The sequence below is a fragment of the Lepisosteus oculatus genome, chromosome 22, assembly GCF_040954835.1.
Source record: "Lepisosteus oculatus isolate fLepOcu1 chromosome 22, fLepOcu1.hap2, whole genome shotgun sequence".
NCBI lineage: Eukaryota > Metazoa > Chordata > Actinopteri > Semionotiformes > Lepisosteidae > Lepisosteus > Lepisosteus oculatus.
The window spans coordinates 7207003-7230765 of record NC_090717.1 but is presented as its reverse complement, the minus strand read 5'-3'; the positions used below and the strand labels follow the sequence as shown (position 1 = coordinate 7230765).

General features: G+C 46.1%; 1 protein-coding gene across 9 annotated transcripts in view; it reads left to right on the top strand.

Annotated features, from left to right (window-relative positions):
• Nucleotides 1-23763, top strand: part of clip1a (CAP-GLY domain containing linker protein 1a) — a 60758-nt gene that overhangs the window by 11447 nt on the left and 25548 nt on the right. For 6 of the 9 annotated variants that reach the window (XM_069181939.1, XM_069181940.1, XM_069181947.1 and 3 more), the window contains 14 exons: nt 8643-8899; nt 10754-11322; nt 12951-13075; nt 13436-13652; nt 14300-14497; nt 15182-15285; nt 15593-15653; nt 18054-18158; nt 19629-20552; nt 21098-21214; nt 21756-21813; nt 22244-22327; nt 22908-23064; nt 23445-23610. In XM_069181939.1, the coding sequence (XP_069038040.1) occupies nt 8818-8899; nt 10754-11322; nt 12951-13075; nt 13436-13652; nt 14300-14497; nt 15182-15285; nt 15593-15653; nt 18054-18158; nt 19629-20552; nt 21098-21214; nt 21756-21813; nt 22244-22327; nt 22908-23064; nt 23445-23610 (2967 nt within the window). In that variant the 5' untranslated portion in view covers nt 8643-8817. The remainder of the gene's footprint in view (nt 1-8642; nt 8900-10753; nt 11323-12950; nt 13076-13435; nt 13653-14299; nt 14498-15181; nt 15286-15592; nt 15654-18053; nt 18159-19628; nt 20553-21097; nt 21215-21755; nt 21814-22243; nt 22328-22907; nt 23065-23444; nt 23611-23763) is intronic. The other 3 variants (XM_069181948.1, XM_069181941.1, XM_069181942.1) reach the window with 2 other exon arrangements.

The following is a 23763-nucleotide window of genomic DNA, read 5'->3' as shown; positions in this document are numbered from 1 at the left end:
CTAGCATCTTTTGCATAGAGCATTTAACTCTTTGAGGTTTTCTTCTATTTCTTATCATGTTATTAATGATCAATTGTTAATTATTCTGACATTATATGATATAGGAACTTTAATACTTGTGATTATTCGAATGTAGCGTGTGCTGGATACTGTGTATGTGATGGGGTTTGCCATGTGTTTAAATAATTACAGCAGTAGGTCACCGCAAACTCAGATCCGACAGTCCAGGCAGTCATCAGAGGAGCTGCTTCCAGCATTGTACAGCTAGCCGTACTGCAGATATACCAAGGGGCTTGGCTTGGCTTCCTCCACTCTCCTCCTTCTCCAGATAATGCGTCGGCCAACTGGCCGGTATCGGCTGTCACCCGGCTGGCCTAGAGAAATTGATGATCTGTCGCCCACAACGCCCAGAGAAACAAAATATTATTGGCTGGAATATTTAGAGAGCAGAGCGTCATACGCTTGCAGGTCATGTCTTGAGATCCACGGTTTGTGCTGTTAAGGACATCTTTCTGAAAGCGGAGAAGGAATCGAAAACTAGTAGGGCTCTGGCTCAAGTGAAATCGTGTTCTGCAGCAACTTTTTCCATCCTCAATTTAGGCAGATCTGTGCAGAGCCAGGAAACTAATCAACCACAAATAACTAGACATGGGAACTAATAATTAAAGAGGTCGTGGGCCTACTTATTTGATTGCTTAAGCAATTATAGGGCCATCTGATCTCACTAAGGATGCAGTGGCTATAGGATACTGCAGTAGAGTGCAATGATAAATGAGGCCTTGGCTAAAGATTGAAGGAGCCGTGATTTCTGAGGAAGTCAAGCTGTGCATCCGAACAGCCTTTCAACAGTGGTGCTCGTTTTTTTGTTCTTGAAGGGTTTTGACTTGTTTATGTAGTACAAGAAATCTACTGTGCTCTCTAAAAGCAGCCCCAAGGCATTCTTCCCATGAGTCACTTCTGCACAGCAGAAGTTACTGAGACAGTCATAGAAGTCCTAGCTCTGAAAAAGAGATTTTCTCAGTTCTGTTTATACTAGGAGTCCCATGACTTGGGCTGTTATTACAGAGTCTGCTGGGTTTGGAGCCAAAGAGCTGGGGCTGCAAACGGAGAGGCGATGGTCAGAGAGCGTGGGGCGCAGTGGGTCTGGCCGGAGGCCCAGACAGGCAGTCAGATTATAGCGAGAGTCATGCAGCTCAGCAGATTACTGCTGCTGTTTACCGCGGGAACAAAGCAGGGGAATATCGGCGTTGGTTTCGTTTTTTGCCAAGTGGTGACTTTCAAAGGCTTCGCAGCGCAGGGCCTAAGAAACTTGTCTGAGCAGAAACCTCCTTCCTGAACCTTTTTTCCCTGAACGCTCTAGATGTCTAGCTGCTTCTGTTTGTCTGTAATGAAACTGGAATAGTGACTCACTAGTTCTGCTTCATGAGGATCCACCCTGGGTGGGTATTTTCTTGTTTTGGCCCAAGAAAAGCCATGCTAGTATGAAACTTTTTGGCTTTCTGACCACTGGGTCAGAGTCTTGTGAGCTGGTCTTCATCTTCCTTTCTTATTCCAACATATTGGGGTGCTTGACTACACACAGAACGCAGGGAGCTGGCATCCGTCTCTAGAGCTGTTCACCATTAATATGTGGCACGACGACGCTGTTGCAGACAGGATCAAGCTGGGGTGCCAGTCAGGTTGCCCGTCCGCAGGCCTGTGCCCCCGGGCTGCGAGGAGCCTCTCTCTTCCCTGCTCCCCGGCCTGTGTGAACAGTGGCTCTTTGTGTGGGCTCCAGCGGCGCATCTTGTCCATGACACAGCCCCTTTATCAGAGCCCCTGCATGCTCTCAGTGAGGTCAGACTGTGGAGGCGTACGGAACCTTTTCCACAAAGGCCTTCTTTCCCAAGCTGTGAGATTCACAAGAATGACGCTGGGGAGTGAGAGAAGAGGATCCCTGACACCCGTCTTGTCCATTTGCCCTTAAATATCGTGGATTCACATTGGGGGAGGAAAAAAAATTTTTGCTTCTGTGCATCCTGCTTCTCTTTTCCTGCACTCGTGATCATAGGAACATCAGAATGGCTTCCTTTTTTTGTGGCCCTTCATCCCATCCAGCTCATTTGATTTTTAGTAGTTGTTTGATCCGGTGATCACATCCTGCTGTTTCTTGGAAGAAGCCAGGATGTCATCCCTGGCAGCATGTCTGACTAGCTTGTTCCATACTTCCACCGCTCTTTGCGTAAAGACGTGCAGCCTGCTCTCGGTTAAAAATATACTTCACCATGTTTTCTGATTGTGTCTCCTAGTTGTCTTTTGTGGTGCTGCTGCTGCAGACGTTCACCAGGTTGAGTTTGTCAGTGTGTCTTAGGATTTTGGATGCTTAAATATGGTTCCCCAGTAGTATTTGCTGATCAACACTAAAACAATTCAGTTAATGTAGGATAGTGATTTGACCTTAGGAATGCATCTGGGGATGTTTCTTTTCTGGACTGTTTGCAGTGGGTCAATCTTTTTTTTTTGTAGCGCGGTGCTCAAAATTGTACTCAATATTATAAATGAGGTCTTACTTTTGCATTTTGTCATAACGTATCAGCTGCCTGAATGTAAAGAGTGAACTCTAATGTTACTGTAACTCTCCCCCTTCTTATTTCTCAGGCAGTAAGTGATAGGCAAATATTCAAAACGCAAGCCCCAAACTTGTAATGGAGAAATCTGTTGATACAGTGAATCCAGGGGTTGGGTTTCTGTTTTTTCAATGATCCACTCTTCAGCCAAGGCCACATGCCTGTAGCCTCTCCAGAATGTCAGCGATAACTTTGGGCTATACGATTTTTTTTTCTGTATAAACATAGAGGCCTCAGATCCATCCGAAACGCCATGAAAATCTACATTTTGATGCTTGCTTGATGTGTGCGGAGAATGGGGGGTTGAGGCAGTGAGGTCGGGAGAAAAATCCCTCGCCTGCTCTTTCTGCCTGGAACAACAGGAGGACAGAAAGGCCTGAGATAAAGAGCGAAGTGTGCCTGCAGTTGGGATGGGGGGGGGGTTCTTATGGAACTGTACAGTGCCAGTGCGTTAAGGGAGCACAGAAGCTGCAACACCAGGGTGGCTGGGACTGAGCTGAAATTCCAGTCCCATGTTTTCACGGGATCTTTCTTACTCCTTGGCAACACCTGATCAGAGAAGAGTTAAGGCTTTGGTGGCTTACAGAGTGAGAGGCTGTTTGATTAAGGGTAGCAGTGTGCAGAAGGCATAGAGAACCCCAGACCCGAATCATTCTAGAGTAGTCGGAGACGCATTTCCAGATCATTTTCTTGCCAACTGCGATTTGCATTTTGGGCTAAATGCCTTTTTGTCTTGTAAGGGATAAAGAGACTTGCTGACCCGGCAGATTCAAACTTGTCCTTAGTGCTCTGTTTAAATCTGAGACTGTTCTTCCTTTCCATTTATCTGTCTTGTAACCTGCTTGCTGCCCTGTGCACCAGCTGGCGCAGTGGGGATGAGTGGGTGATAACCAGTTTTCAAAGGATGTTTACATTTCATGCTTTTTGTTGTGGTAAACTGTTAATACACGGTTAAGATAAATAATATAGGAAAGTAAAAAAATGAGGACCCTTCTATTTTTTCGTGACTACAGGTCGCCAGGCCGAACTCGAAGTCTATACTGCAGCCAAATCCGTTATGAAAATCTTAAAAATAAGTGAAACCAAAGTCTTTGAGAATGTTTTCCCAGCTGATGCTCATAGCAGGAACTCGTATGTGTGTGGAACTGGGATATTACTGACAAAGTGCAGAAGCTGTGAAATGTTCTTGTTGCTAATAAAAGGGCAGACTGCCTAGTTAATTAGGAGAAAATGGTACATGTCCACCTGCAACATGACTGTTCCGTTTATCTGCCTTTCAGAAAGCTGCGGTATTGCTATGGATGTATGATGTATAACTGAGTACTTTGATTTTGTGCCAAAAACACAAAGTTTTATATCTGATCTTTTTTTATTATATGCATTTGTTTGGTTTTTCACTTCTCAGTCCCAGGTTTCAAGGCTGAAAAGTGTGTTGGCAGACACGAGACCTCTGCCGCTGCCTGTGTAGGTGTTTGGATTGCGCCGGCTGTAATTTTCATTATGAAACTTGGCACGAGACTCTCGACTCTTCCATGTATCCGCTCCTCTGTGGCAGCCTGCCAAGTGACCTTAGCCATGCCGTGAAGGGAGCCATGATATCGGTGCTCAGGGAGCAGAAACGAGAGCACTTTCTCATGCAAAGTAGGTCACAGCGGTTGCTGTGGTCCTTCACCCAGAAGGAGAGGGTTAAAATCCTCTTCTGTCCAATCAACGTCCACATGTTTGGAGCTGCATACAAATCAGATTTCATTTTTCCATTATACTGGTGATCATCTCCATATACCTGCTGGGTATGTAATACACTTGACACAAAGATATAAAAAACACAGCCTCATATTTATGCAACGGCTTGTGAAAACAAAGCCTCTTATTCTTCATTCAGTCCCAGAATTGGATTCCTATACCCTGTCCAGCTGAGAGCCTGACGATGTTCTCCTTTTCCAGATCGGCTTTTTTTAAGCCCCAGCCTGCAGAAAGTAGAAACGGGGTGCATGCTCTCATCTGACCTTTTTTAAAAACCTGGCCAGTCTTTGGACAGCCTTCGTTTTAATGGCACAGGCTCTGACACACCTCTTTGGCCGGCCCTGTTGCAGGGCTTTTTGAGCTCTGCTGTGTGTGCTATTGGGCCACTGTGGACTGTCCAAGAAAAGGTGTCGGAAGCTCTTCTGTGCACTTCAGTGCTGGGGGTCTCCTGTGAGGCTGTGAGGAAAACCTGTTCTGTCCCCCGTTGTCCCAGGGTTGCTATGGCAGCGATAGAGGGCTCCGAGAAACCCAGAGTGTTAATAATTTACCAAAGCTGTGTAAGCGTGAAGACTTGTCTTCCTTACTGCGCGTTTGAAGATCGCTCTCTCAGCCTTTTTGATCTTGGAAAGAAACTGGGGCCTTGCAGCTTTCTCCCTGAACTCCGCTTTTACTTGGATCTGCATAGCTGGAGGAAAAAAAAATAGATCCCTTCTTCTAATCCAGCTCCCTGCAGACCTCAGGAGTTAAGCTAGAAGCAGTGATAGGGACCCTCACGTGACTTGCTCTGACTGGGGGTTCATGAAAGGGAGCTGTGGCTGGACTGTTTGCTCAGGAAGAGGTCAGTTTGATAAATCCCCAGAGAGTGGAGTGTTCAAGAGGCAGAGCAGAGAGTGCAGTGATTAATTCCTAAGTCCTCTGCGGCCTGTTACTGCTCCTCAGAGCCCAGCACCGTTTAATAGACACGGGCTGGAGAAGCTGACTCCTGTTGTTCTGTGCACAAGACAGCTTCTTGTTTTCCTCCTCTCCCCGAGTCTCAACTCCTCTAGTGGCCACTGTGAGACTTGTACTTATAGACGAGCCAGCTGTAACTGTTTTTCCGAAAGGTGAAATGGGGCACGCCTGGCTCGTGAGATACATGCGTGTTAGTTGGATAGGGTTTGTGCAGTGTGCTGTTGAGGACTCTCAGTCTCTTTCCCAGGCCTTGACAGCTGTAATAGCTAAGCTGAGCAAGAAGCCCCTCAGGATATGCCGGGCCAGGGTTAGTGTTTTCTGGCGCTGGTGATCATTTATTTTATGTTTATATGTAAGGGAAGCAATCAGAAGCTTCATGTTAACCGGGCACTAGCTGTTCAAGTAGGCTTTAAGACCAATTAATCTCCCTTTCCCTGAGTGAAGCCTACCTCTTTTATCTGATAATCCGCTGGAAGCCTCAGAGCACAGCACTGGTAAAAAGCCTCATTATCCTCCGTTTACACATACCCATCCTCTACCTGTGATACTAAACACCACATTAGAAGACAGAAGGAAGACTGGAGACACAAGCTATGCCATAGGGGTACCATTCCCCCTGAAATGCAGGAGTGTGAAGTATACTGTGTATACTTAGAAGAGAGAAATGTTTGTCATCCACTTAAGATTCTCAGAACCAGCATGTCGCCAGTTTATATCTGATTAGTTTCATTTGAAATGTTTTCCTGCACTTTGTACAAGATGCAGAAAGCTGCAAGTAAATAGTGATAAGTAGCAATAAAGAGCTCCCATCTTGTTGCTTCCTGAGCAGTGGAATTTCCTGTAGTTTTCTAGTCATTTTGCAGCTCAACATGTTAGAATGATACTGGTGGGAGAAGAATGGTTTCTGCTGGCACCGTGAACCAGGTTTTGGAAGGTTCTCATTTCTCGTTATATGGTGATTTCCGTCATCACTCTTAAAACTACATCACCTGCCATAACGCTGGGGACCCTGGCTGAGGTCTGCTCTCTTGTCTCTGTCCTCCACACTGCAGTTAAATGAGATGAGTGAGGTCAGCGTGTTGGTCGGCTTGTGACTTTGTATTTTTAGAGAATGAATCAGTCAGGCACCAAACAGGGCTGGGAATCCATTAACTGATCCACAATTGTAAGCAATGCTATTATAACTACTGAGAACGTATCCTTTAGCAGATTTAATTTGGTAAATGTTGAAATGAGATTGCCAGTCTCGGGTAGTTCAGCTAAGATTCTTATCTGAATCAAACTGACAAGCTGCTAGAAAAAGAACATAAAGAACATGCAGATGTAATATAATAAAATGGTAAAAGCAATTGTTAACTGTGAGGCTCAGTCCTTACTGCTTTGAAATTCATTAGTTGCATTTGATGCTATTTTCAAACAAGTTTTGTTATTACATTTTAAGAGGTATTCCGTTTTGAGAACGAGAAAAATCCATTGTGCAAAAAAGATACCCCGTAATTGTAAACATTGACATTGCCTTGCGCTGAAGTTGTTCTTTCATACAATATCTGCATCAGGCCTTTCATCATCTCACTCAAAATCCTCCTACACGCAGATAGCCTTCAGGAACGGGCTCCTGGCTGAGGAAGGTGGCAATCCAGACTGCCATATTCTAGCTGGATTCAACAGACACCCTTCCCTTTCTGTTGCAAGTGAGAAAATTAAAAACATGCCGTGACTGGAAAAAATACTTTTGTACAGGAGGTACACAGAGTTACACTGTGCAAGTCTGATTGTTAACTGTTTTCCATTTGGTTACACAGTTCTTCAACAGGTTCACCAATCTGGTAATATAGTGTAGCACAGAAATCACTGGCCAATGTTTAGCAGCCCAATATTAATATTCTCATCAGGTCTGGCGGCATGATGGTCTTTCCATGTATATCAAGGACATCCACCTGGGACATTATGCAAATCTGCAGCTCTAGTGCCTCCAGTCCTGAATATCAATGTGTGTGTTGTTGAATTAATTATACATCTTTGATATCTTGCCCAAACAAGACTCATACCTTATTGTACCTGCACCTGCAGGTTCCTCCCCGTCAACCTTGCCTGTAGAATTTGGAAAATGTGCATTATTGCAAGTATAGGTCATTAAACATGATATTGGACCACTTTCATCAAGTGGTTATTTTTTCCAGTGTGTGTAAGGACCTCAGTGGTTTTTAGGTAGTGAAGCTCTGGTATCAATTTACAGATGGTGAGCTTATTGATGGACAGTTCATAAATAAGAGTGTCATTACTCTAATGCCTGCAGCTGTGTGAAGCATATATACTGTAAATGTCAGCAAGCAGAATGAGCTACAGTGCAGAGAGAAGCCTCTGTCGCTGTGCCAGAGAGAACACTGATGCAAAATGTTGTATTTGTCATAACTGGAGGCTCTTAAAAACTTAAGAAAGGTTACCAAATAGAGTAAGAGGCCATCCGACCCATCTAGCCCTTCTGCTGGTTAGTAGTTAATTGATTATAGGACCTCATGCAGCCCTTTCTTGAAAGAAACCAGGGAAGACATTTACCGTCTTCAGGAACATGGCTGAGTAGCTTGTTCCAGTCTCCCACAACCCATTGGGTGAAGAGTTTTAGAGTTGATTTGGGTTTTAAATAAAATCCACATTGTAATCAGCTAATGGAAAGACTTATTTTCTATTAGCATTATCGGTAATACAGAATAACTCATGCCTTGTTATTCTGGTACTGTATGTAGTGCCATCACAGAGATTGTGTTCTGCAGTTCTCGGGCTTGTGTTACTGGTGGCCTGAAGTAACCTCGCTCTCAGCACCGTGAGAAAGGTGACAATGCCGGCTGTCCAGCCTGAGAGACGCGTCTTTAGGCTTCAGTTAACCTCCGATTGAAAGTTGGAAATGTGTACACATTGACAACGTTTTTAGAATTTCACGTTGTATTTCTGAGCAGGCTTCTGCTTCAGTCCGAAAGAGTGCCTGCTGTGGTGAGGGCTGAGACAGCGCAGCGCGACTGGGCCTCCATCAGAACTCCGGGCCGGTTCACAGGAGCGTTCGGCCACGTGCGGAGCTTTGTGCCAGGTTTAGCCTCTTTTCTGAGTGGATACCTCCCTTATTCACACACAAGGTTCACAAAAATCCAGTCTCAGCGGCTTTGTTGTGTTAAACGAGTGTTTAATCGTCAGGCGTGGGTTTTTTTCCTGTGCGGGCGGCTTGGCGATCCCGGTGACAGCGCAGTCAGGCGGCCGGGCCTTGTGTGTGCCTCCTGCCGCCCCCCGCTTTGCCCTCTTCCTTCTGAGACCGTGTCGCCCTCACGCTCTTTCCCTCTTCTCTTCCTGCAGGTTTTCTTTTTTTTCCCCCCCTCAGCTCCTGCCTTCCTATCCCCCCCCCCCCCCCTTGCCGAAGACGGGGGGGGCGTGTTAGAGTGGGGCGCGGAGCGGCTGAGTCAGTGGTTGGGAAGGGCTAGCCCCCACCAGCAGACAAAGGCCAGCGGACTCCCACAGCACAAAGGGAACGATGAGCATGCTTAAACCCAGCGGGCTGAAGGCTCCCAGCAAGATCACCAAGCTCGCCGGTGCCGCCACCAAAACTGCCTCCGGTAAGAGCCCCCGTTTCTTAACATCCCCTCGCTTGTTGCCACAGCAACTGAGTCCGCGAGGGCCATTGTGACCGGCCTTTGTCATTAAAATACATTTCTGTGACTTTTTTGTGTGTGTGTGTGGTGGGGAGGGGTTGATTTGTGGCAAGTATTTGAAGATTTCTGAATTTTATTTGGGCATGTTGTCCGTTTGAAAATATTTCTGGCTTCTCTTCGGTATTGTGTTAAAATAAGCCAAACTGTGCTGCTGAACAATTTCCAAGAAAGCTCCCCAGAACACAGAGCACGTATATTATGGGCCAGTCATCCCATCCCAGCCCATTTGCGGACTGTTTTTAAGAATCAGTCGGTTCTTAAAGTCGATTCATCGAGTGACTTGTAGCCTCCTACTTCCCCGGAGGTGTTGAAAAGAGATCTGGGGAAATGTTTTGAAGACCACTGTAACAAACCGTTTTCATTTTGGACATGAGCTGTAGCCAAAGAGAGTGAACATAACCCTCATTCTTACACCTGGTGATGAATACTGTCGAATCCCTTTGTAAAGGTCCTGGCATTGTTGTAGTTATTATTTTATGATGTTCTATTGTTGGGGCTTCCTCTCCCTCCACAATGGGTGATTGAGCCGTCGGAGCTGAGAGCAGAAACAGCTGAAAGAACAGTTCATTAATCTTCCTGTCATTCTCACCTTGGTCACATGTAGTGTTTTTGGCTTGCATTGGTGTATAGGTACAGTGGTCTTTACCTTAATCGGAGCATGCATGCCAGGAGGATTCACACAGGCCACATACTTAGTGTGTAGATTGAGCTTACAGTTATTAAAAGATGAATGAATGTGTCTGTTGCCACGTTACAGCATTAACTCTTGGTATCCACGGAAACTGGAGGCCTGGTTTCTGACATGCAGCCATGCGCTTGTCTTGATGTGAGCTGCTGTATTAGGAGGCTGCACATTGTGCTTCCCATTCAGGAGCAGGGCTTTTTCTTAGTAGGCACAAGAGGGAAGTGATGGAAATCTCCCCAAAATCTGCATGCAGGATTAGGATCTGCCCTTACTTGCCTTTCTGATACAAAACAGAAAATTGGCAAAAAATACTCTTGTGTTTCATTAAGTCTTTTTACAGTTTTACTTAACAGTTTAAGTGACGTGCTTTTTTTTTTAACAACGAGAAAATCCAGTATAATGCAGTTTGCTCTTGGCACAGAGGTTCATTGGTATGTCTTCTGGTACCTGTGCTGTTGCCATGGTTTCCAAGATTCTGTTCTATAGAAAAGCAGCCTGTTGGTGTCCTGCTCTCCGCGTGCTCCACTGCCTGCATGCCCTTGCAATGAGCTGTTCCAGAAGGGAGAACGCAGTTGTGCATTTGTATTGAATTAGAATGGAAACAGATATTCGAGGCATTTCCGGCTTATTGTGTCATTTTCAATGCTGAATAAATTGTTGCTATTTACTGGTGGGATACTTAAATTCTCTCCTGTTTTGATCTTATTCCTTCAGATTTGTATGTCTGTGTGCATTGCAGAGCAGGCCTGCTTCAACTTTGGACCCTTCAAGTGCGTTGCTTTGATGAAAGCAGCTCCTTAAATAAACAATCGAGTTTATTAATCAATAAAGGAGCTGTTGCACTAAACTGCGGTGTCTTGAATTAAAAGGTCTGGTAGTTAAACAGTAGGGCTGCAGGGTTACTGGCAGGCACTGATTGCACTTTGTTCTCCGAAATGTGACTCTGGCCTAGATGTGGTGCTGCATCGCGCTGTATGTGTTATCCACCCGTAAGGAAGGTTTACTGTCTTTTTGCTGTCTGCTGCCAGTGGGTGAAGGTGATGAGAAATAATTGCAGTCTGTCTCCTCCTCAGCCCCAGCCAAGCAGGCCTCCGCAGACAAGTCTGCTCCGGGGCCAGGCCCGTCCGAGGTGCAGGAGGACGTCGCGGGTGATTTTCACGTCGGGGAGCGGGTTTGGGTCAATGGAAACAAGCCCGGTTTCATCCAGTTCCTGGGAGAGACCCAGTTCGCCCCGGGACAGTGGGCGGGGATCGTGCTAGACGAGCCCATCGGGAAGAACGATGGCTCGGTGGCCGGGGTGCGGTACTTCCAGTGTGATGCCCTGCGGGGCATCTTCACCCGCCCGTCCAAGCTCTCCCGCAGCGCGGGCGCGGGGGCGGAGGGGGAGGGGGAGGCCAACGGCACGCAGACAGCCCCGCCGTCCCGCGCCACCTCGCCCACCCCCACCTCCACCTCCGCCAGCCTGGCCTCGCCCACCGCCCCGCCCGCCACCCCTCCCGCCCCTCCCAAGACCCCCAGCGCCGCCACACCCACCACGCCGGGCGCCCTGACCCGCGCCGCCAGCGAGTCCATCTCGAACCTGTCCGAGGCCGGCTCCGTGAAGAAGGGCGAGCGGGAGCTGAGGATCGGGGATCGCGTGCTGGTGAGTCTCCTGCTGGCTCTGATGGACAGCCCTCGTCAGCGTGGGAATGAGATTGTACTGACGTCTCCATCCGCAGGGACATCTTTCTGTCCCTGGAATAGGGACTCCAAAGGGTTAGGGCACTGTCAATGTCAACATCCCATGAAAAAGTACTTACAAATTAGTCCTGTCACTTTGCATAAAACGTGTGCACCTGGCTTTGTTAGCTTGTTAGCCAAGATGACTATTTAGCAAATTAAGGTTTTGCTTACAGAGATTTGGCTGGTTTCATCCTTTTTTAATGTTCTAGTTTTGTCATAGTTGAATGCGTCATGCACTTACCCAGCGTGCTATCTGTGTCTTTTATCATAAAGTTCTTTAATTAATCAAATAAAACTATATATTAACCATGAACAGCTCACCCCACCCTAATTACCTGGCCTGTTTTCAAATAATGCTGATTTTGGACATAAGAATATAGATGTAGGTTAAAGTATAGAAGATAATCTGTGTACATTACAGGCTTTTATGAAGTTAGAAATACATCCATCCATGTTTGGTGAAGGCCAATTGGTATAAAGATGGGATGTTTGCATTGGAAATAGAAGAGTTTTAAAAATGCTTTTGGTTTCTGGGAACGGAGAAGAACATTTTGCCAGATTGCAAGCTCGTTTTAAAAGGGATTTGTGTGTGCTGTGGGGCTGCCACCCTGTGCATTTCAAAAGATCTCCTTGGCTTTCATCATCTTTGTCTTGGCATGAAGTTAGCCACCGTCTCTTGGCATGTACATCATTAGTCCACTTCAATCCCACGCGCTCTCCCACCGTCTCTCCCGTATTCATCCTGCTCAGGACAGAAGGAGCGCAGGCCGTGTGGGGTGTTCAGTGATGGCTGTCTCACTTTCTTGTTTATATTTACGGCTGTTTGAACAGGAAACTGATGGTCTGTTATGAACTACCACAGGAAGAGGTTCAAGCAGCCAAAAATAAACAGGAGCGTATTTCTAATCAGACCATGTGGTCAAAGGCTGATGTTTCTCCATGAAGGCAGAAGTAATGTTTTTTCTGTCTCTTGTAGTTGGGATCTACTGTACAGTAACTACAGAAAACATTTAATCTCTCATTTATTTTAAAGCTTAATTAAACTATAGACTAGGTTATTAGTTCTTCAAATTTGGCATAAACAACTGTATCTAAGCACATCTTAGAAAGAATGACAACCAGAACTGTAAGAATCTTGGAATGTGTTGTTGTGAGGAGTGGGATTTCTAAAAACACATTTATTGATCTGATTATGAAGATCAGATATAAAATGAATCATACATCCTGGTGAGAGATCCACCTTTGTCAGTTAGCTTTACGCTTAGCCTCGCCTGTTGCTGAGCTGAGCCTGACTGGCCTGTTCACAGTGCCTTTGACAAAGACCACCCAGAGACAGTTTAAAAATGTGGACACAGGGTACTTCTGTACCCAAAGGGTTGTGGGCTTATGGAACAAGCTACCCAGCCCTTGTGGTAGAAGTGCACGCTTTGGCTTCCTTCAAGAAACGTCAGGGTGGGCTCCTTGGATCAGTAAGCTAACAGCCACCAAACAGGCCAGGTGTGCCCAATGGCCTCCTCTCGTCTGTAACCGAGCTGTGTCTCCTGGCAGGTTGGGGGCACCAAGGCGGGGGTGGTGCGCTTCCTGGGAGAGACTGACTTCGCCAAGGGGGAGTGGTGCGGGGTGGAGCTCGACGAGCCCCTGGGCAAGAATGACGGCGCTGTGGCCGGAACCAGGTACCCGCCTTTCTCTGCTCCTTTGTGTCGGTGGCATCGGCACTTTGGTGGTTAACACCGGGCCAGGGTTGATTTCAACTCAGACATAAAACACGGCATGCTCCAGTCCCGTCTCATCTGAGTCCGGACAGACAAGCTCCTCATTGCTTGTGGAAGCGTTTCTGTTTTGTATGTGGAATGGTTCCTGCTGTCACCATTGCCTGTGTTTGAAAGTGTTCACTATGAGTACTCTGCCCTTCAGGTACTGTGTAGCTCATTATCCGAAGCACTTCTTTACTGTCTCCGCCATGCTGTGGGAAAGGGAGGCGTTTGTGGGGATGTTTAGATATTTAGAGGGGCTCATCTTTTCTTTCTGCCTAGGTACTTTCAGTGCCAGCCGAAGTACGGGTTGTTTGCGCCCGTGCACAAAGTCACCAGGATTGGCTTTCCCTCCACGACGCCGGCCAAGTCCAAGACCACGGTGCGCAAGGTGGTGGCCACGCCGTCGGCCCTGAAGCGCAGCCCCAGCGCCTCCTCCATCAGCTCCCTGAGCTCGGTGGCCTCCTCGGTGAGCGGGAAGCCCAGCCGCACCGGCCTGGTGAGACCCGGGGCCTCGGACCCCTGCCGCCCGCCTTCCTTGCCCACCGGCTGTAATGTTATCATCTCCCGCCTGCCATTGCAGGGTGTGACTGCCTTTACATGAATGGGCTGAGAGGCTGCGTTTGATGCCAACCCAAGATCGCTGCTCAGTTTGTTTTAGCAGTAGTTCTGTCAGGCTGTCAATAGTTTTGAACCTTTATGAGTATAAACTGTCAGTGTTCCTTTACGATTTTTCTTTCGTCATCTTTGCGTTTGCAAATCCTTCCTCGGTTTCAGTGCGCTGTGTGCATAACAGAGAGGAAAATGAGGTGCACAAAAAAGTGGAATAGTGCAGGAAAATTGTTTTTTTAGCGGTCTTGTGCACACAGGATGTTTGTGTGCAAAAAACAAGAATTTTGCAGCTGAGATTGTGCAGTTAAGTAAGGGGCTACACATACAGTAGCAAGCACCGCCAGAAGAATTGGATTACGCTGTTTTGTCCTGCACTGGGCACTGCCAGTTTGATCTTTTTAAGGAAAAGAAAGCTGAGGCTGGGTGTGCTGTTAGACTGCAGGCAGCTTTCAGTTGCATTCGCTGTGGGAGTGACCGCAGGGCGGGTGAATGTCGGGCGGGTTGACCTACTCTTGTTGCCCACTCCCGCCCCAGCTGACGGAGACGTCCTCGCGCTACGCCAGGAAGATCTCGGGCACCACGGCGCTGCAGGAGGCCCTGAAGGAGAAGCAGCAGCACATCGAGCAGCTCCTGGCGGAGCGCGACGTGGAGAGGGCCGAGGTCGCCAAGGCAACCAGCCACGTGGGGGAGATCGAGCAAGAGCTCGCGCTGCTCAGGGACGGCCACGAGCAGGTGAGGCCGGGCTGGCTCGCTCGCTGCTGCCCCCTGCCTGCCACCCATGCTCGTCAGCGCTTGCAGCAGAATCGGAGTATTCTCAAAGAATTCCAAAGGCCATCTTTCCTTTTTTCTGTCCTTGACTTTTCCCACCTGGGATGTGTTATATAGAGACATGCGGAGTCAAATAGGGAGTCATAAACCTGCACATGTGAAAGGTGTCATGTGGTAAAATTCACTGCCAAACTGACGTAAGACTTTCATTTACCTCACTGGCGTGTCATTATTGACAGGATGATATCAATGGATTTTAAAATGCATAGTCTGTTTTTTTTACATAAGTGCATCACATCAGGGGTGTGCTATACGGTCGTCATGAGGGGTCGTCATGTCTACTGGTTTTCTGGGTCTCTGGGTCTTGGGTAATGCTGCCACATCTGAAGAGCTGGGAGAAGCTGTTAGTTGGTCCAGTCAGGCCATTAACGAGCTGGTTTAGCTCGTTAGTTGGAATGAACACCCACATGACTGATTCACAACAGTATGTGGGAGTTCTAGTAGTATTCAATGGCACATTCCTGATTTACATCAGGCTGGCTGGCCAGACCCGCAGTGTAATATTACAGTCAGGCTATGGCGTGTGGTAATAGTGGTATCATTCGGTATCTCTGACTGGTGACTCCTGTCTGTGCTGTGTGCTCCCAGTATGTACTGGAGATGGAGGCCAAGATGGACCAGCTGCGCACACTGGTGGAGGCTGCAGATAAGGACAAGGTGGAGCTGCTCAACCAGCTGGAGGAGGAGAAGAGGTGAGGGTCAGGGACAGGGGACACTGTCCTCTTCCACAGCGCTCATATGGGGGCCCTTAGCTGGAGAAGGAATTACGAAAAGGCTGGAAATTTAGAATTTAGTTTTCCCAACTTTTATGTCCCGTTGGGTAAAACAGTAGTCTGTCAAAATCTCTGCCACCTAAAAGTTTCTGTGATGCTGTGCAAAGAAGCAAGACAGTTTCCTCCATTACTGGTTAGAAACATAGTGGGAGAAAATATCATTTTTTTGGTGAAGGCCCAGTGCATCAGTGCCTTGGGGTGACTGTGTTGCTTTTGTGTCCAACAGGAAAGTGGAAGACCTGCAGTTTCGTGTGGAGGAGGCTTGTATTACCAAAGGTGACCTGGAGGTAAACAGACACCCAGAAACCTGGAGCCTGAGGCTGCTTCAGGGGATAAAGATGAAATGAACTGAAAACGCAAATCCACATAGATCGGCAGTTGAGGAAGCCAGAGCTCTGAGATTAGTTTTTTGGGTTTTTTTTTCTTCTTTTTTTTTCTTCTGCTCAGCTTGGCACCTCCAGCTGGGTGGCAGCATTGGCACAATCTTTCTAATGACCCTAGATAACCACTTTATTTTCTTATTTTTGTAACAAGCACCAGTCTTGCTTTGCTTATTTTAATACCTAATACACAATAATCATCCTTTTCGAATCTCAGGAGAAAATTTTTCAAAGGTTAAAACTGGCAACCTTTGGTTTAGTGTTCTCTGTGTCCCAAGATTAGTTACTCTTAGACAGTGGGCTGTACAGATTTATGGTGCTTTGTCCCTGAGTATATGTGGACATATTAGGATTTGCAAATAATTGCAAATGATTGTGGTGGTTATTTCTTTTCTTATCAGCATTCAATATATTTTTTTGCATCTTTGCATATTTGCATAATGCATATTTTCTCCTTTTGCATTATAAAGATAAATGAATGGTGGCTGCAGTATTGTGGAAGCCAAAGAATGAAAAAATTGTGTCCCAAGAATAGACAGGAACAGCTCAGAGGAAATGGACAGAAGCTGGAGAATGGAAAGTTTGAATTGGAAATCTGGATATTTTATGCCTAGGGATAGAATAGATAAAAGTCGTATGAGATCAGTAACGGATTTAGGTTTATGTGTGCTCAGCCACGTTTTTGTCTTAAGTGTTACACAATCTGACGGAGCCTTGCTCTGAATATGCTTTCAGTCGGACTGCTTTGGGAGGGTTCTCTACAGCCTGACCAGTTTTTCCGAGCCTAGATTTCCTCTGCGGTCCCGTTTAATTTCGAGGTTATTGTAATCTCTGTGCTGTAGCGAGTTCAGGGTCACCTTGCTTTCATTAATAAAAGAATGAAAAGTAGCCTAAATTGGTGCAAGCCTGTTTGTAGGAAGGCTGCAGTGCAGGTATTTAGTGCTATGGAAGTTACCGAGTAGAGCTTCAGAGAACCAAACTGTGCCAGTTTTCCCAGCAACGTTGGGTGTCTGTGAAGGCATTTAAACACACTTTGCCGCACTGTCCAATCTGGCGTAGTAAATAATATGACCCATTTTCTTTTCCCTGCTTAGAAATACTACAGAACTTGCAAATACATTCATTCTCTTACCTTGAGGTAGACACCAGACCTGTCACTCCATTGCGTTTTTATTATAACCTTTTAGTGGAGTGCATTCTGTCTGCTTTGTGAATTCAGCTTCCTTGACTGTTTCTGCCAAGGCTAATAGCCAGCCATTATAAATTGCACAGCAGCCATCTGGTTATGGGGATGTATTGTGTCCCTTGTCACTATTTATGAATGTATGTATATATTTGTTTCATCAGTCCAGGAAAAGCCCCCAATTTGCCAAAGACACCCTACGTTGAAAATCTGATTTAATCAAAAGGAATGTTCTGCATTGAATTGGTTCCAACACTAACTACACAGTTCTTTCAGCATCAACTTTATTAATTGTGTGCATGTTACTCTCCAGTGATATTTAAAAGTGCTCTGTGGATAATAACTCAGATGATGTGCTGTAAACCCTTCAATGAAAGTGATCTGTTATTGCTGCTGTTCTCTTGGTATCCACTGGTGTGCCTTAGCGGACTGACACTGCAGATGTCACAGCTGAGCAAGCCACTGGGGATACCTTAGCGCTATCACACAGCTCCCTTTTAATTTTGTTTAATTCCAAAACTCATGCAACCTTATTCTTTTTGTTCAATCATTTTGAGTTGAATTTTGTTTCATAAAAAAAAAACGCATTAAAACCAGAGATCATTTGAGGCTTCTGGGGGTTTATGGTATGCATTTGTATTAACTCCTCTAATACGCATTGAACTAAAAAAAGGCTTTGGCGATGCTTTAGAATAAGCAGCAGTTTTACGTTCTTATGGGCCATGCTATGCATTAAGCACATTAAAGACTTGATGGCAGGGACAGGTTTTACTGCTGTCACCACTGCTGCTTACTTTGACGTGTGGCCACTGGACCTTTTCTCTGTTTGTGTAAAAAAACAGAGATACACTTACTGCATGATCCTTTTTTGTCCATAAATCTTTTCTTTCTTGCGATCATCTCACCTTCGATCACAACAAAAACAAACCCATTGCCCTCAGCAGCAGCAGCAGCCCCACGCTCCCTCTCTTGCCCCCACCCCTTCTCACCCTCCTACTCTTCTCAGCCACTCCCCTCCCGGTGAAAGGCGCTGGCAGCACGGCCTGCATGTGGCTCTTCTCCCATCGTGCTGGCATGTGATGGTGGCACTGGTGTGTTCTCTTCCTCTCCCTTTTTACTAACAGACGCAGACCAAACTGGAGCATGCCCGCATTAAGGAGCTTGAACAGAGCCTGCTCTTTGAAAAGACCAAAGCTGACAAACTCCAGAGAGAGTTAGAAGACACTAGGGTAATGGATCTTGCTCTGTACAGTCTGGGTAACAGGCTTCCTCAAGTCCCCAGAGAGGCCCAGGGGGTTGGGGGGTGATTTAGGTCACCCATTATCAGCATTTTCTCATATGTCACTCAGGGAGAAGCAGAAATACTTGATGAGCCTTCAAGGCTTGACGCTTTTTTAGGCAGGCCTCAGTAAAAGCATAACAGAGTGCTGGTTGAATAATGAATAATCTACAGTCAGACATATCAGAAGTTAAATGCCTTTTTTCAGTTTTTTTTGGTCCTCACCCCAGGGTGGTTACCCTCATGCAGCAAAAATTAAAGCCCAAGGCAACCAATTGTGAAACTGGTGTAAAGGATTTTATCCCAGCAGATAATTCTCTTAACATTTTTTTGTCCTTTGTTTTAAAGATGACAAAACTGTATTGCTCCTTAAAGTACTACCACACAAAAAAAATTCTGAAATACGATGTCAGGTGGGGGAATTGAGCTCATGTTGTAAGTCGACTCATTTTTTTGCTTGCATGGCGCATTTATTATAAGAAGCATAGAAGTTGTTGAGTAAAAAACAGCAGGTGGAAAAGATGTCTGAGCACTGCTGATTGGAAAACCACAGTCAAACAAATTGGATTAGCAACTTTATTTCAGAATTGTAGACCAATTTAAGGAATAGGCCAGTAGTTTATTAACATGCCAATAACTGCAGTTTTGAGGACCTGGATAATGATTGCACATTCATTTCATATTAATAACTATATATTTACAAACTCTGTCAATGGTGACAGCCAGGATTATCAAAGGTCATTCCAGGGCAGTACTGTGTTCCAAACAGACCCTAAACTGGAAAGCTTTCCACTTCATGTGGAGGAGTAGGCTTGGATGGTGATAAGTACTCTTGAGACTTGGCTGTGTGTGTCCTGATGCCTGCGTCTGTGTTCCACCAGTCTTGGTGTCTGCCCTGGTTTACCTCCTGCTCTACTGCACCGCACCCATGAGCTCATGCTGGTGCCACTTCCCACCTGCCTCTTCCAGCCCGTCTGCTTGCCTGGGGCTGTCCTGCTACCGGCTCCTTCCTTTCCTCTAGACATCTACTGGCTTTGGTCCCTTTTTTCTGATGATTTCTAGGAGCCTGGAGTGCAGACGGTGGCAGAATTTCTTTCCGCAGCTACTTGACCTCCCTTCGTTCCTCCATGAAACTAGCCAGCTGAAGTTAGCTACCTCTTATGGTACAGAATACACTTCAGAGATTCCCTTTCTGATCGCCAGTCTTTTTCTAAGCAGGCTACTAAGGGTTATTGGGCAGCAATTCAGATGTTTGTTTAGGGCCTGCTTGGAACAGACAGCTGACCTGAAATGTCCCAGCAGGACGAGACTTAGCCAGTCATCCCAAAGAATGTTACTTGTTCTTTCAGTCTTTGCAACCAATATCTTGGTTGCAGAAATGAAAAAATGACTTTTGAGAGAGAAATGTGATGTTCTGTAGGTAGCCACCGTTTCGGAGAAGTCCCGAATTATGGAACTGGAGAAAGACCTGGCACTGCGCGTGAAAGAGGTGGCAGACCTTCGGCACAGACTAGAAACCTCCCAAGGCTCGGGAGACACGGACTCGACCACTCCGTTGCTGGAGGAGCTGAGCTCAATGAGAGACCAGCTAGCCTCAGTGAGCAAAGATCACCAAAGTGAACTGAAAGCCTTGAAAGAGAAACTTGAAAGCTCGGAGAAGGGGCATCAGCAAGGGATGTCCATGTTGAAGGCAACTGTCGAGAAGCTCTCCAAAGAGAACGAGGTGCTGAAGACCAAATTGAGCCACGCGGACAAGGAGAACTCGGATGTCATTGAGCTCTGGCGCTCAAAGCTGGAGTCTGCCATTGCCTCCCATCAGCAAGCTATGGAGGAGCTGAAGGTGTCCTTCAGCAAGGGGGCAGGAGCTCAGTCGGCTGAACTAGTAGAGCTGAAAAGTTCCCTGGAGAAGATCAAGCTGGGTCACAAGACTGAGCTTGAGAACATCGGAGTCAAGCGCGATTTGGAGAAGGTGGCATGGCTCAAGGAAGTTGAGGACCTGAAGGCCAAGCTGCTGGAGGTGACGGAGGAGAAGGAGAAACTGGTCGAGAACCTCAAGACCAACCTGGAGACTGTGGAGGAGCAGCATCTGGTGGAGATGGAAGATGTCCTGAGCAAGTTGCACAACACTGAGCTGAAGGTAAAGGAGCTGGAGGAGCTGGAGAACGTGGCCAGCGAGAAGGGCAAGCTCATCGATAGCCTGAAGGAGCAGGTCAGGCAGGCCGAGGAGCAGCTGACCGCTCTGGAGTCCTTGCGGAAAGCACAGGCTGAAGGTAATGAGGAGCTCCAGAGACTGAAAGCCAAGCTGGGGACAGCAGACGCCCAGTCAATCTCTCAGGGCAACAAGGTGCGTGTCCCTTCATCTCATCATCTTATGTTGTCACCATGATCACAATATCCTCTCATTCTAGATATTAACGCCCATTACCGTTTTGTCTTTAAGCTATGTACCAGCTTTTTAAAAAAAGATTAATCAAAGCCTTCCTATTCTGAGATGGTGTGTATAAACTCTTAGAACAGATGAGCAACTTTTGCAGGTTGATTGGCAAACAAAATATTGAAATCTACATTTTCCTTACAATGCCCCATTATTTTTACTTCTGAAATGGAGTAATTTTAGTGCTATTGCTTTTAGATTTTCATTGCTTAGCTGTAAAGCAACAGTCTGTTGGTCAAAACTGAACTAAGTCCCTACTGTCCTCAAAATTTATCTCAAGTATGACTTTTTGGTAAGAAAGCAGAAACTCAGGAATATCTTGAAGGTGTTTATTAAAGTCATTTTTTTTTACTTTTATTTTTTTTTACATGGATGTGTTCTGTTCACCTCTATTTTTGTTTCAAGTTTTGTTCCCATTTGTTTTCCCTTCACCCATTTCACCAATCGTGCTTCAGGTCAGTGAATTGGCCAGAGAGCTGGATGGGAAAACACAGCAGGTCTCTTCTCTAGAGCAGAGCCTGGCTACCCTCAGCCAGGATAAGAGCTCTCTGGAGCAGCAGCTGGAGAGCCTGGTAAGTAACCACTTTACTGTAGGTCTTGCGGTCCACTTTGCTACTGGAATGCAGGTAGGTCCATAGAAACCCAGAAGCTGTTCATTCAAGCAGAGTGGAAATATTGTGTGCACATTTCACAACAAAAAGCACTGTTTTAGGTTATCGACTGAATACATAAAACATTTTATTGAAATTAATAACGTTAAATAGCGAGGTTTGTATTCATAAATAAGGTTAACATAATGAAGTTCACATTAATTTTTTCTCAATTAAAAAGGATTCTTAGCGCGTCTCAAGAAATTGATTTGCCACTAGGGGGCGATGTGACTCTTCCCGTTTCCCTTTGAGCAATGAAATGTTTCAGAGATGCACCTTCAGTTATATCAAAGTTTTTTTATTTTTAACAGAGATACATCTGCTTGTTGTTTCTTGTAAAAATTTGTAAGACGTCTTAAGTGTCTGCATATTGGAAATGTTTCTATAACAATTAACATCCCATTTAGGTGAAGTTATTGGTGCCTCAGTGCCAGCGTAAATCTTTGTTCTCTTGGCTTTCTAGAAACAAAAGCTCGATGGAGCCTCAGATGATCAGAATAAAGTTCAACGCGTTATGCAAGGTACAGTGAATATTCTCTTGGTGTGATTAGTACTTTTAGGACTTACTACTTAGTTTTACTTAGTTGTTAAGCTCAATATGTATAAGGAATGCCACATTTTCACTATTTAAATACTAGTTTTGTGATTGTGATGTGAGCATCATCTGTAGTATATATTTTCTATATGGAGCCTTTTGTAAATGATCCTATATCATTGAGGTTAGTGGTCCCTTTCAAATCAACCAAGTTGTCGCAGTGCTCTCTGTGCATGGCCTGTTCTGCGATTCAGAGGTTAGGGGTGCTGCTGGGGGTCCTGTGGTTCGGCAAAAGATTTTTTAATTTAAAAGAGTTATTTTGCCCCAGAAACAGAATTTTAGTGGCAGTTCATGTTGGTTTATTATGGTTTTATTTTTTAGATATTTCTTGATATTTGTTTCCCTTTGGATTTTAGAAACACTTGAGAAACTCAAACAAAAAGAAGAGCAGTGCTTGTCCTTGTCTGCGGACGCAGAGACTATAAGGAGCCAGCTTGCAGGTTTTTTGCCTTTCCTTCAAAGTGCTGTAATAATATACAAAGATGACAGCCCAACGCGCACATGCAACACATTCACACACATATTTAAACTTTACAGACTTACAGTAAGTTGAGACACATGTACAGTCCATCAGCCCACTGTCTTCCACAAAGGAAAAGATGTACTATAGACTCCAATCCTGGTCCCACAGGGGCTGCAGGTTTTCTAGGTCTTTCTGAAGCAACAGCCCCTGAAGAGCTGAGAGAAGCTACTCAGTTTATCCACTTGTTTGCTGCTTTAGCTCATTAAAAGCTGGAAAGAAAACCCACAAACACAGTGGCCCTCCAGGACCAGGACTGTCTTCTCCTTAACCATGCCAAAGGTTTTTGGGTCGTCATGTTATTTAGGAGACAACAGTTTCTGCCTTCAAGTTCTCAGGCAAGAGATGGCTGTATGTTCAACATTGCCGAGATATTTGTGAGTCCGAAACATTTTGCCTTTAGATTCTCTTTGCTTCTACCCGTGCATTTGACCTGCAGTGTAGAGAGAATGTTAACGTTATTTTCTGTTAATTTGCTTTGTTTTTCCTTCCTATTGTAGCAATGGAAAGGAAAGCCAAGGCAAGTGATGAGAGACTGGAGCAACTGGCCCAGGACAAAGCGAAGCTGGAGGGCGACATTTCAGATATGATGAAGTCATCGGGGGACAGCTCTGCCCAGCTCACCAAAATGAACGACGAGCTCACTCAGAAAGAAAGGTACCCACCGTGCCCTTTCCCTCTCAGACTGTAGGCTCTCCTGTGTAGGGGACTGCGGTCGAGACGTGGCTGCTGTGCTGAATGTTTGTTCCAACAAAATTCATCCAGTCAGCCAGGAAATGTGGATTACACAAAGACACCTCGATCCATTAGGTTTCCTAGCTTGGTTTCCATACCAGAAGTAATCAATCAAAGGACAGTATGAAATGTGGATGCGACGTTTCTTGATAAAGTTGTAATACCTGCGTCCACCATATATAACATCATTGCTGAAAGTGGGTGGGTGTGGTTTGTCTTCATCCGCCTGCTTCAGTACCAGTGCGGACTTCTGCGCTGCTCTCTGCCCATGCCTGTCCTCACCAGGGAGGTCCTTTTCACAGGAGGCTGGAGGAGCAGCAGAAGCTACTTGGGGAGGCCAGCGAGAAGGCGGCGCGGGCCGAAGAGAGTCTGCAGCTGGCCCAGGCCCGCGCCGAGCAGGCCCGCCAGGAGACCGAGGAGAAACATCGGGCTGGACTGCAGGCTCTGCAGGAGAGGCTGGCAGAGCTGGTAAGGACGCCTTGCAACCCGGGCTGCAGGTTAACCAGGGTGGCCATCGCTGGCTTTCTGAGCGGTGGAGTAGTCTGTAGAGGTCTGCAGCCCGTGAACCTCTCCAGGTGAACTCTCCATGTTCAGGAGAAGAAGCTGACTGGAAAACAGCTT